The following is a 13684-nucleotide window of genomic DNA, read 5'->3' as shown; positions in this document are numbered from 1 at the left end:
GAAAACAGGTGGTTCTCTGGAAGCAAGAAAGGAAGGAGTGGGACTGGATGGTCCCAAAGAAGACAGGTAGGAAGTGGTAGTGTATAACAGCTAGGGAATATCTGTCTGTAGCAGTGAACAAGGGAGAGAGCAAGAGCTCTGTCAGAGGGTCCCCTCTCACCTAGGCAGCCAGCTTCCTGCTGATCCGTTTCCATCTTTGATTCTACCAGGAGGCTACAAGCTTCCTATCCTCTAGGAACCTCTGATCCTTAAGAAGGATCTACCTTTCTTCTCAAGCAATAGTTAAGGCATAAAGTTTAAGCTCATAACCCCTTTGACCTGAAGGATCTTTCATATATTGCCTCTGTTGAGAGGATGATATGAAACTGCAGAGCCTTTTCCTGGAGGACCATCAGAATGTTAGTCATGATCATCATCATAGCAATGTGGTGTGGGAAGGGAGGGGGAATGCAGTCCTGGTATGGAAAAGGCTGAGGCCACTCTATAATTAACATGAGCTTCAGTCTTATATGAACCTGGCATGTTCAGAGCCTGCAGCTTCAGTCATTTTCTTGACTTTTTCCTCTAATTCCTATTGCTAGGTATAAACAGTTTGACCCCAGCTCCTGACCATCCAGGCAGGAGTCCCACCCTCCTAAATGTTGATGAATGATCCCTGCTCTCCGTTGGCTGATTCGGGCTCTACACAACGCCCTTTTCTCCGGGTCACTCTTCGGTTCCGGTGGAATTTGGCATAACAGCGTAGCCCTATGGAAAAGACACACATAAGTGAGCAGGAGAGACCAGGGCTCACTACAGCAGTAACATCAAACAATTTGCTCTTGGCCTCAGTTCATGACAGAGCCTGCTGCAGTGGGGACAGTCCCAGGGCTGGGAAGCCTGGGCAGTGTCAAATGAGGTGGCAGAGAAATGCCTCACATAGGCAGGGCATATTGCTTTCTGGGCCCTGCTATGCTGTTTGGCTCACTGTTCTGGTTTGGGATTCATTGGCTCAGGCAGAAGGTTTCACTGGCTTCTTGAAATACCGATGAATTATCCTGATTATTTCTGGTGATTTTATGGAAGCCCTGCTTGGTTTCCCCCTATTACTTCCCATTACTGTCTAAGTGATCGCTCCATTGGGAAATTACTGTAGACTTAATGTGCAACAGCAATGGCTAGGGAGCTCCCCTTGCTATTTATTTCCCTGAAGCTTCAGGAGAGGAGGGAAGAGACTTTGAAATGTTATTACTGGGAGGTCTGATCCAAAGCTCACTGCTGATCTTCTTCAGTTTCTCCATTTTGGATGCTTGAAGTGCAGGGTCTGAAGGAAGCTATTTGATATAGCGTTGGTGAATACTAAGCGGGGAAAAAGGCATTTTATTTGTAAAAAAACATGAGTACATATTTTCCCATGGCAGCGGAAGGCACTAGGAGCCTCTGGTCAAGGTAACTCATCGGTTTCTGGCACGGATAGATTTATCTTTTGGTGTCTGTTGTATGACCTTCTTACACCAGAATGCGTAGCTAGTTGGGCCAGATAGGGTACAAAAATCACAAAAGCCCTGATCTTCAGCGGCCCAGGATCTGGTCATTGGGGTTGGTAGGAGCTGATTTGATCATCCTAGAAACTGCAACTCTTTTTACTTCCAGAGCAGGCAGCAGATAGCAACAGTGCCAGCGCCCCCAGAGTGGGGGAGGCTGAGGATTTATAGCTTTTATAATGAGACAGCCCATAAACTGTCCTTGAGTACTTGTACACAGGAGACCCGGCCGATGTCACAGGTCACTGAGCAGCCTTTTGGAGTGCATGTCCCTGGGCTATGTTGAGACTGGCTACCTTGAAGTTGGGTTTCTGCCCCTCATTACCAATCCCCCCAGGGCAGTCTGGCCTCCTAGAAGGAAAGCACACAAGATCAGAGCTCTGCCCTTATCTAAGCATCTTGTCTATCTTATCTGGACCCTACATCTCTGGGGATCTTTTTAATGCTACAGAGGATGCACATTTGGCATCAACTTATAACTAGCTTAAGTAAAAAGCAGGGCTGGGGGCAGCCCTCGTTAGGCTTGCAGAAACACTTTCGTAGGCTAATCTATCAGAGCACTGTCTCTGATGAGGACCTTCAAGTGTTACACGACACACCCAGGGTGAAGACTATCATTTAACATTGCAACTCGAGGAAAGCAGTCTGTTTAACTGGGTAAAAAGTAGGTGAATGACCTGGTCAAAGTCACTAGGTACCTAACACAGGTCACAAAACTTGGCAACCAGAGTTTTGTTCTGGCAGACAAGACCCAGTGCCTGGAGCTGATCTTGAACATGTTGAGACTGGAAGAGTGCCTTTCAACATCTTCATAACACAACTGTCTATTAAGGGCTGCTGTGGATTCTTCAGAAAGAGTTTTAAGAAACAAAAGTCTGTGTCCAGACCACACCTACTAAATTGCTACAAGCTCAGTTGAAATTAACTCAGGAAAGCCATATTAGGCATAAGGTCATGTAAAACAAAGGTAGTAGTCTGTTTTTACAACCTGTGATACTTGAAAGCACCACCGAAGTATCAGTATATTGTGGCTTCTTCTGTTAGGTTTGTAGATATCAGGATTTTTGTTTTTAAGAGGGAAAGCAAGATGTCCTAGATGACTCAATGGTCACATTGCGAGCCAGTGGCAGGGAAAGGCTAAGAGCAGCAGAGCTTGGCTCCGATTTTCACATACAAACCACTATTCCAAGTCAACGCAGCCAACTACGAAGCCAGCTGGAAGGAGGAGAGCAAAGAGCTGAACTCACCTTCAGTGCACATACAGTCATCATAACATTTGTTGTTAAGGCCTCGATTGTGTGGTTTGCAGAGGTGTTCACGCAAGTCGCAGCAAGAGCCTGCAACACAGGAACAGGGGTCAGCACAGCTCATTTATTGCCTTCCCTTGCAGGGCTACTGACACCCGTGACAGCTCCATGGTATAGACATCATCTGTTCCCATAACACGCCTAGAGAGCCTCTGCCCTTCCCTCTGCATATCACTTTCTATCAGCATCAGAAATCAGGATACTTGTGTTAGAACCTGGGCTGGATTTCAAACAATCTCATGCTTGGAGAATTGACTCCACCAAGCTGATCCTGACCTGGGAGGCAGTCAAGGTGGTGATCACATGGCTCTCCTTCAGCCATCATGGTTTCATTTCCACTGTTGGGACTCTTACTGCGGCGTTTTTCTGTGGAAAAAAACAGATGCTAACAGAAAATTTCATGCTAGTGGTTTTATTTTGGAGACTATATTGTTCCAGTGTAAAAACAGCCTCAGTCTTCAAGAGTTTGAAATCTAAACCTTCATAGTCTAATCTCCTCCCTATTTCTCAACCCTCCATCTATCATTTTTCCTCTGCCCTCAAATTATGTGTCCAAAATGAGAAACATTCTGAAACTGAGCACAAAACACAATCAGCATTATGCTTTTTCTCTCTTTCCCCACCACTATGATCTCCCATCCTTCGGCACATCTGTGAACACTAACCGTGTGACAAGCCTTACAGAATGACTTTTGGGACATGCCTTACGGAATGACTTTTGGCAAAGAGGACATGGAGGTTTAGCACCTTTCTTTTTAGCAGATGGCCACATTTCTGGTTTGAGATCCTCATAATCTGTCCAGTCAAAGAGTGCCATATCTAGGGTGGGCATCACATCCCCGTCTTGCCTGAGGCGGGCCTGCAAACCACAAGAAACCAAAGAGACAACACATTATGCTTCTGTAGTAACACTGAAGTCTTTGCAAATTTTCCCAGTGCTTTTAGACCTTAAAAAGACTTTGTGATCCCCCACCCCTGTCTTGTCCACTGGGGATTCTTGGCATCTCATTTTCGAAAGGGAATAGCTTTCCCTTGCTGCAGCTGAAGTCAAGAGGGAAGTTTCCACTGCTTCTGTGCGAGGACAAGAGGTGAGCAAGGAGCATTAGGACATGCTGCCTCTCCAGCCAAGTGCTCCTACTCCCTCTCTGGTCCTCGAAGCTGAATAAAGATGGCTAGCTAAGGGAGAGGTAGGGCAGGGAAGAGAAGCAACTAAAGGAAGAGTTTATGAAGAAGAGGCGTTTAGATGTCTCCAAGACAGAGAGCTGCTTTTGAGGGAGGGCTTTGGTGTTAAGCAAGCACTTACATCTAACTGGGGGGGGCGGGGGGAGGAAACTGCACCTTATCTAGCCGAGATTTCTGTCTGCATCAGAGGTACAGTGCAGTTACCAGCTGCCTCCTTACCTGTGACCGTGGTGATGTGGCTGGAAGAACAGGAGGCTCTTCTGTGGAAACAGCTAGTTCCAATGCAGTGATGAGAAGCATGGTGGGAGTCAGACTTGTAGCTTCCTCTGCCTGGAGGTTTTGAAACTGTTCTTCAAAGCTTTCAGGTTTCTTGTACAGGGAACTTGGCCCAGCATCAGGAGTCTTCCCTGCAGAGGGCAACAGGTATGGTAGCATTAGCTTTCTCTTCCCTTTTCTCTTTGTGTGCCATAGATTTGAGTCAAAGGAATTCAGATTTAATCCAGCCACTGGCCAGTGTTCTACCACTCTGAGCTGCTGTTTAGAACAGTGTAAAAGAGAGTCATGTACTATTAAATTAAAATGATAGATCAGGTAGAGAGTATATGCATTTCAGTTTTTACACATTTAAGTCATACATAATCACACCTTCTTAAAGATATGTCTCTCTTGCTTAGAAGTAAAGGATTTTGTCTTCTAGTCTCAAGAGTACAAAATGTACCTGTTTAACCATTTTTAAACCAATGGATTAAGCTGCTGCAAATACCTGTGAACACATTCTTATTTGATTTTAGTAGTGGGTTATTTCAGTTTAGCTCAAGTTAGGACCTACCTAACTTGAAATAAGAAAATCTTCACAGCCTGATCCCTGCTTTTCCTAAGTATTAATTTAAATACGACCTTAAGTTAAACCAAAGAAACAAGGCCTGTTTTGTAGTCTCCAAATATTGCTTCAAACCAGCTTTGTTGCATACTCTTCTATATTGCTTAACATGAGTTATTTAGTCAGTCCCCTGAGAAGACAATAGAGCTCTTCTTACTGATGCAGGGAGGAGTGATAGCTGGAACTCAGGGATACTGACACCCAGCTTGTCAAATAATATAGATTGACACAAACTGCCTGGCTTTAATAGGACTGAAGATTAGCACACTGAGCATATCATACCACAGAGACACACACTCACAACTTGACCTGCAAAGGAAAGCAGTCCCAGTCAAAACCAAGCAACATGTTAAAGTAATTAGTGCAATTTCACATATGCAAAATTTATGGGTTTTTTAGTTCAGCATAAACATAGAAGAATACAAGCTCTGATGAGAAGAAACTGATCTTCAAGTGAAGTAGGAGTTTTGTATTATTTCTGGTCTATTTGTATTAGTTCTGGTCATATTTCAAAGTCAGTGGAGAGATTGAGCATGGCTTGGACATGTTTGTTCATAAATGGAACCATTTGCTAAAGAAGCAAAAAAACCAAAGCAGCCCACCCCAAAACAACCCCTCAAGTCGTAGGAACTTTCAGAGCTCCCCCTATAAGGCAAACCAGGTCGTTTTCACAAACTTTCAGCCAGCAGTAAAAATCTCTGGTTCTGGATTTCCCCTTTTTTCTTGTGCCTCTTTTGTTTGGCAGATTTCTCCCCAGAGCAGGCACATATCCCACACCCTCCACACACCCATGTGGCTCAACCACAGCTGCATCGTCTTGCCCTCATACAAGTGACACTCATTTCTAGTGACCCAACAGCCTCAGGTTCCCTTGGAGCTCAAATACCTCTGTGGTGCTTCAGCCTGTCCCTGCGGCTGTGTCGCCGATGCTCTCGGTTCTGCTTCTTTCCTCTCTCAGACCCAGGGGACTGGTTCTCCCTTTCAGGATATGGGAACTCAAAACCCAGGAACACATCTTTATTCTGTTTCAGGGCTGCTGGCTGCCCCTCTGCCACCAGCTCTTCCACAGCAGGAGCTCCGCTACCCATTCTGAGGGTCTCTTCCCCAGCTGGCTGCCCTCTAGAAGGCATGGCGTGGACCCTCTCCTTCTTGGCCAAGCCATGCTTGTGGTGATGCCCACTTCTGGGCTGCTGCAGCCACATCTCTTGGTTTTGAAGATGGTTGTTGTTCTCTGGGACATTTTTGAGCTTTGTGCCAGGGTCCAGGGAGACTGCGAGACTGATGTCAGAAAGAACCAGCACACACAGGAAAAGGAAAGGAGAGAAGAAGGTGGAAGAAGTTGCCATAATCCTGGGTGCTCTGCCTCACCTACAATTAAAAAAAAAAAAAGGAAAAGAAAAAATAAGCAACCAACTTCTACGACCCGTAAAGGCAAGCAAGATTCAGACCTAGGACACTTAGATGAAAACAGTTATGGTGTCCAGAGGTGGAGTTTTTCCCTCCCTGGTTACCTCCTCCTCTCCCAGCCCTGGTTACAGCAGCTGAGACACACGTGCAGGGCCTGCAGGGCTGAGAGGTCCCAGTTTCATGTGCAAATGAGGGCCATCAATCAGTAGGACATTTCCCTTTGATTCCTTACTAGCCCCCCTACCCTCCCATTCACAGCCTACCATCTGAGGGGCTGGGGAGGCTGGCTCCTGCAGGCCACAGCTCCTGAGCCGCCTGCACAGCACCAGCTGTCCGGCTAGGGCTGTTTGCTGCCAGGTTGGCATCCTGGGCCTGGCTGGCACTGGCCCCTCCTCACAGCTGGTTTCCTTGCAATGAAGATGTCAAGATGAACAGAACTGGAGGCAGATGGTGGCCTCGCAGGACCAGCAACAGCCCTGAGCAGCTCAAGACAGAGACATGCACATGCACACACATACTGCTTCAGGGTGGCTGAAACTGGTCAAGGGAAGAAAAAACACTGGAAATTTTGTGCTGATACCTCACAGCATAGCAGAGAAAAATCTTCTGCTGTCAGCAGAGCAGAGGATGCTGATCTAAAGAACAAGGGGCAGGGAGGCAGACTGAGTTTCCTCTAGGTTGTCCCACTTTCCCTCCTTGACCCTGCACAGGTGACTTCACCTCACCCCACCAGGTAAGGCTGTCACTGGGAGCGTAACTTAAGTCCAAAGACCACTGAGACTGAGTCCCTCAGCACAGTGGCTGCAGACTATTCTCATTCATCCTGTTTCACTGTAATATTTTTGAGGGTCTTCCTTCATCCTTGTGTTTGTGTTCTATGACATGGCTTTGGGACATTGCACAAGTCAGAGATTTCTCTAATTAAGTCTTTATCCCCTGTCCTTTCCCACAAAAAGGGGAAAGGGTTTTTCAGCATTTCCAGTGCAGCCTTTAACTTTGGGTAGCTTTCTCAGACTGTCCCTCTCAATCTGGGCAGCATGAAGGCATGCTTAAAGCCAGAGTTCCCTGTGACACTGACTGTCAGAAAACCAGGCCTATGCTTACATTTGAGAAAGACTGTCATGTCACAAAGTTGCAGCCACAGCTCTTCACTCAACTTCCTCCCCATCTTTCCTGCACCCCAGCACCCAGTTGCACCTGATTTCCTACTGCCTGTTCACCAGGTGAACCACTTTGCTGCATAATTACAATGGCTTGTACTCCCTCCTCCAGGTGCTGCTTGACCAGCCATTGTCACCTGTGAAGGGCAGCAGGTAACATCCTTTGAGGCCAATCTCAGTGCCTTTTTGTGGAGCTGAAAGGAGACACCCTAAGAATAGCCTTGGCTCTTCCTTGCCTCTTTTCTTTCAACCTGTAAGGCAGATGCAGAGTGTTTCAAGTTAGCGGAACCTCTGCCATCATAGCAGTCCCAGCCTCATAAAGCATTTAGGAAGCTTAGAGGGAGATGTCTTCATCCTCTCAACTGAAAAGCCTGCTCACTCATTCACCAGCTGATTCTGCCTTTCCAAGATTCACCATATTGCTCAGAGCCTGGGAGCAAATTTTCAGTTCAGACCTCCCCTGGAAAGAGGTAGGCAGCACAGGGGCCTTCTCCTTAATGCAGTGTTTGAAAAGCAGGTCTTTCTACTGGCCACAAAGGACAACAAACTGCTACTTGAGGACTGATTTAGGAGGTGCTGGGTAGCTCATTTGCTGAAGGCATAACAGTATGAAATAGTATTTTATTGGCAGCTACCTGGGACAAAGGAAAAACCAGACTGACAGCTAAATTTGTTAACAAAGCACTTGAAGTCCTGCTTCAAAACCAATGGAACAAAGAGCAACCAAGCAAAACCCAAGCTCTGCATCCACGGTCTTTGTTTTTCCTTAGGATTTTCTCTTTAAGAACCAGAGCAAACCAGCTGGATCAAGGCATCACTCAGAACAACTCAAAGAGCTAGAAACAGCATCTTACCTTTTCATCTGTAGGCAAAATACCAAGAGAGAACAAGTGCAAAGAGAATGCGAGGCAGGTGTCTCCAATCTCACTCACACAGACATGAGCCCTTTTGATGGTGAACCTGACAGACACACTAGCTGCAGATTCTGGTTTTCAGTAGGAGCTAGAAAGCAGCTAAATGCTACAGAGCAGTTAAACAGAAGATCTGCTTCAAAGTGTAGGGGGCATTTATTTAAGCTACTCAGCTGTCTTGTTGGCATGACACAGGATGAAAGTGCAGTTAGAGCACATGGGTCACCTCATCTCCACGCTGGCTGAGAGGGCAGGCTAACATGCTGTGTTACTGTGTCTCTGGGGATCTTGCATTAATAATGCAGGTAAATACCTGTACTGCACTGTTGTCAGGGGAGATCCGAGCTGTTTGCCAAATGAAAACAGCGCATGCAAGTTGTGGTACCTTGGCTTAATACAACACTGCTGTGCTAGAGGCACAGAAGTCCCAGCCTTCTCTTAACCACTTGTTTCCATACCCTAGTCTATCTTTAACTTCAGAAACCTTTTCCTACCGCCTCCGTTTTTCTTACCCTACAGAAGCTGTAAAATTCACACTTCCAAAAGGCAGCTAGATAACACAACAGCATCCCTAGTTCTCCTCAGTGCTCAGGTTCCTCAATGTCTGAGCACCAAAGTAAACTCCACCCTCTCCTCTGTCAGGACCACAGTCCACAAAAGACCATGCTAGCCCCAGGCTCGTTGATGCAGGTGACAGCAATGTTCTCAGTGCTGATGCACCTTTTCTGCCATGGGTGAAATTCTGTCCTGAGATATATGCCAGGCAGAAAGAAGTCTGTCCTTGTAAGGAGATACCTTTCCTAAATTGCTCTAAAACAATCACACATGCTGCAGCAAGCCTAGAATTCATCCTCTTCTTAGGGTTCATATGTTAATAAAAGAAATAGCTGAAGTACTTGCCAAGTTAAGCTGCCCCTGTAGCTCTTCACAACACCAGACCTACATCCTCCTTGCTCCACCTAATGCCTTGCACTTCCTTTATAGACCCTCAGGATTACGAGCCACCTGCCTCTTGAGGTACCAAATCTGCCTACTAACAAGAAAGTGTGTAAAGCAAAGATAAGGCCTTAGAGCTACCCAGAGTGCAGGCTCAGGGCTGATGAGTGAGTTACAGTGCTGTCTCAGCCACTATTTCTGATCCATTTTGGGTTAGTAGCAGATGGTCACAATCCTGTAAGAGAAATTGGGGGGGGGGGTTGCATCTTGGGTAACTTTCCCCGTGGCCAGTCTCTTTCTCTAGACTCACTGATACAATTGCTATTACTCTGCTCTCTCCTTGTAATCCTGCAAGGCAGCCATAGACTGAGAAGGTACACAGAAAGTCAGGCATGTTTTCCCCCTATAAATACAGTTATGTCACCTTGGCTCTGAAACTGCCCCTGCTGCAGTTTTGTATTTGACAAAGCAGGAATATCAGATCATCTATGTTCATTCACATATCTCACTTAAAACATGATACCTGACAGTCCTAGCTTTAACTTTTCACATATGTTCTTCATGTCACAGCCAAGAGGAACAAAACTCTTGAACCAAGAAACAGAAAATATAAAGATCCTTTATCACTCCAGACCACAAATGATGCAGTTTGTATGCTCGAGGGCTGAACCAAGCTACACCCAAGTACGTATGCTGGGCCAGATTTCTCTTTGGCTCTGATAAGCTCAGACTTTGGCAGGCGTGCATAAAGATTTCCTGGACTCCAGACAATCCCAAGCTGAGCAATAGACAAAATGTATGTGCATGTACATGGGTGTTGTGTGTATGTGCATGTGTGGCAGGGATGATAGACAATAAACCCAGCTTCGTGTGCCAGGGTCCCTGTAAATAAGAAGCCATAGGGTGATGGATGGGCTTGGAAGGCCTGGAGCAGAATGGACGGGGTAGGCTCTATGGTAGCTGACATGCAGAGAGCTGGCTGGAGCCAGGAGGATGGCATTGTGCAGATAAATGAGATTTCACTTCCCTGCTGGGTCTCTTTCCATCTGTTTTTCTGTTTCTGGAGGCAAATGCTCGGAAGCTTCATAAACAATCTGCCAAGAGAACTTCCCATTTCAAAGGGCTCCTCTCTCCCAGCTTTCTAGGGTCCTCAAAAGCAGACAGGTAATCTTATATGCACCCTTCTCTTTTCCTTCCCAGGGAAAAGTAATAACACTTTTCTTCGCTCCAACATTTCTTGCACACTCACTTCGTAAAGAATTTTTTTTGCTGCTGGCCCAGACATCCTTGGGACGACGAGCAGCAGAGTCCCCTGCTCACAGATCTCCAGCCCTTTTGGGTCCCTCTTCAGAGCTGCCCTCCTTTCTTAGGTTTCCTGTATCCGTTGTCAACTTTCCTCCATACCTTGCCTTTCATATTTATCTGACTCCACAGTTTCCTTGTCCCTCATGACTGTGTTTGGTGCGAGATTTCCGCTCTGCAGATATTTAGGCTAGGCCACTTGAATCCCGCCACCACCCTTTGAAACATCTGCTTTCCTTTGCCTGTGTTGTTTTCTCTCACTTTCTGCCATCACCAAATGGCACTCCATTGCAGAAAGGGCCAAATTCACTAATGCACTAATTGCACTAGTTGTACAAGAGACAGGACATAGAGATTCAGGCTTGCAGGGTGTTGAGTAGTAGCTGTAGCTGCCCCTGTACCTCCACAAAGAATCTCCCTGGGGCGACTCACATCCAGTGACCACTTGAAATGTGACTCACTCAACATTAGTTGAAGGGCTGGAACTGGGACTCTGTTTTTGCTGACCCATTGGCCCAGGCAATCCCTTCCCCTCACCCATCAGCTCTGGCTGACAGCCTGTGCTCTGCCCTCCTAGCCGCGGAGGACAGAAGTGGCTTGTTCACAAAGCATGGCCCAGGAAATATCCTCTCCTGCAGCCCAGACTTGTAAGCTGGCAGTTTTGTACTTGTCACTAAGTCACTGCTAAGCTCCAGCACCCTGGCTCTGATGAAGGCTGGACGGACACCTTGCAAAGCCTTTAAGTCACTACGTGCCTCTCACCTTCAGCCACAGCCATGCTACCCCTTTCTCCTGTGCCTACCCTGATCTGCACAGAGAGCTTCACTGCCCTCAGCGTCAGTGCACAAGCAGGGAGGGTGCAGCGCCAACATCCTCCGGGGACAGAGCAGCCCAGCAAGTCACCGTATTGAAGTGGAAGAGGGGCACATGAATGAATATGCAGTACCCGCTGCTCTGCTTCCCTCTGGGGCTTCACGGAGTGGCTGACACAGCCTTCATAGGCGACCTACTATCAAACAGACTCTACTATACCCAATAATGAGATTAAAATAGCAATGAGCCTGAGATTAGCATCCAAGATATAGTCGCTTGCTGTCAGCACAGCAGAGAAGACTCTCCAGTTTAATGCACAACGCCTAGTGACAAATGAGACACAATCAATAGCAAAGGTCATTGCTCACCCAGCTGGAAAGCACCAGCCAGTGTGACAGGGAAGAATGGGGGCAGATTTGGCCCGATCTTTGCTGGGGGGAGAAGTGGATGTGTCCCAACTGGCAGAACAGTTAGGCTGTGCTTTCAACATTTTTCCTTGCATGTCATTCTCACTTTGAACCAAAACATGTAGGATTAATGCCTCCTTCTGCAAGGGAGAGGAGATGGGAATACAAAACCATTTCCATTAAACCCTCTGGTTCATGGAAGACTTCAGGTGTGAATTGGATAAATGTCACTTAAATTCTACATGATGAATTACTAGCTGTAATAAGTCATTAACTGATGCCAAACTGATTTAATTCAGAAAAGAGATCTCACTTTCATCAACAGAGGAAGAGCAGAGAATAACCCATGGGTACTCAGGGACTCGCTGCACGGCAGCCCACGGCTCTGCAAACACAATGACTCGGTGGGAAAAGCTTCCTTCACCCCTCAACCACTCTCCACGGCAGCTCTGGCTCAGAGCCGGCACGTACCCCCGGGGTGCTCAGCAGCTGCCGGCGAGAGGGCCGATGCCTCCATCCGAGGCGACTTTGCTTGCAGGGAAGGGGAGAGCCATCTCGGGAGAGAGCTTGCAGTAGCCCCTGAAGTGGCAAGGACTTGCAGTAGGGCGGTGGGGCACAAACCCCAAAAGCCCGCACTGCACACCCCTGCTAGGCGCACGGCGCTGCACGTCGCGCTGAGGGCGAGCCGGGAGGCAGAACGGCGGCGGGAGAGCCTGGAGCCCGCTCCCCGGCGCGGGTGACAATAGGGCTGGCTGAAGGCACCGCGCACCGGCGCTGTCCGAGCTGGGTGCTCGGTTCCCACCACCGAGCCGTGCCGCCGCGACCCGAGGCACCGCGCATCGTCGGCGTCCCGGCGGCGGCAGCCTAGAGGCGGCGGGACCGGGGGGTCCCCGTCGCCCCCGGCCTTTGTCTCCTCCGGGGCGCACGGAAAGTAGGAAGGTGCCCCCCACTCCTCCCCGATCCCTGCGAAAGCAAAGGGAAATCAGCTCGGTGGAGCATGCACCCCCGGCCACCCCCGCGGCCCGGCCCCGGGCTGGGTGCAAGGTGAGCGCGATGCGGGCAGCGCTGCCTACCTGTCCGCAGCTCCTCGGTCTGGGCTGAGCCCGGCAGGCAGGGCAGGGCAGCGGCTGTGCATGCAGCGGGAGGGGAGGCAGGTCTGCCGGGGGGGCAGGGGGGTGTTCAAACCCGAGAGGAGGAGGAGGAGGAGGAGGAGGATGAGGAGGAGGAGACAGGGGGAAGGCAGTGGGGGAATGTGGAAAGGAACTGGGGACGCCGGGAATCCCGGGGGACTGGGGTGCATGGTGCAGGGGGAGGTGGGGCTGGGAGGGGCGGAGGGGCTCAGGGTGTGCTGGGCCCGGAGGGGTGCAGAGGGTGCTGTAGGGGGGGTGCAAGGGGTGCATGATGCGGGGGTTCCCGGTGCGGAGGAGGAGGAGGGGGACCCCCGGGAGCGCAGAGTGCGCGCTGCCGCGGGGCGGGTGGCAGGAGCCGTCCCTGCCCGGTTCCTGCCCGGGGCAGACAAAGGACGGAGACAAAGGCGGGGCGGCCCGGCCCCGGTGGGGTGGGGTGTGGTGGCGACCGGGCCCCCGCTCACCTGCACGGCGGGGCGGGCACGGCGCTCCCGCTCCCCGCAGGGGCTCCTCCGCGTTAGGGTAACAGAGTGGGAAACGGGACCGGGGTGCCCCATTCCCTGTACCGAGCACCCAGCCCCGCTGCAAGGGAAGGAGCTGCGGCGCGGAGCAGGGGGAGGGCGGCCGGGAGCCCGCGGGGGGGGGGTGGTGGCGGGGACAGGGACCGGCTCCCCGGCCCCGGCCCCGGCCCCGCGCCCGCTCCTCCCGCCGCCGGAGGGCGCTCGGTCC

General features: G+C 49.5%; 1 protein-coding gene across 3 annotated transcripts; it reads right to left on the bottom strand.

Moving 5' to 3' along the window:
• Positions 1–425: 425 nt before the first annotated feature.
• DRAXIN (dorsal inhibitory axon guidance protein) lies at positions 426–13550 on the bottom strand. 3 transcript variants are annotated; one of them, XM_052793334.1, is made up of 7 exons: positions 13420–13550; positions 5779–6260; positions 4232–4419; positions 3578–3689; positions 3107–3196; positions 2771–2860; positions 426–747 (listed from the first exon to the last, which is right to left on the bottom strand). In XM_052793334.1, the coding sequence occupies exons 2-7, from the start codon at positions 6236–6238 to the stop codon at positions 635–637; spliced, it is 1053 nt and encodes a 350-aa protein (XP_052649294.1). In that variant the 5' UTR covers positions 6239–6260; positions 13420–13550; the 3' UTR covers positions 426–634. The 3 variants fall into 3 exon arrangements, with proteins under 3 accessions (XP_052649294.1, XP_052649293.1, XP_052649295.1); XM_052793333.1 differs by lacking the exon at positions 13420–13550 and adding an exon at positions 12902–13145; XM_052793335.1 differs by lacking the exon at positions 13420–13550 and adding an exon at positions 7597–7710.
• Positions 13551–13684: the final 134 nt, after the last annotated feature.

Source organism: Harpia harpyja, chromosome 7 (assembly GCF_026419915.1).
Source record: "Harpia harpyja isolate bHarHar1 chromosome 7, bHarHar1 primary haplotype, whole genome shotgun sequence".
Classification (NCBI taxonomy): domain Eukaryota; kingdom Metazoa; phylum Chordata; class Aves; order Accipitriformes; family Accipitridae; genus Harpia; species Harpia harpyja.
This window is presented reverse-complemented; position numbering and strand designations above follow the sequence as displayed.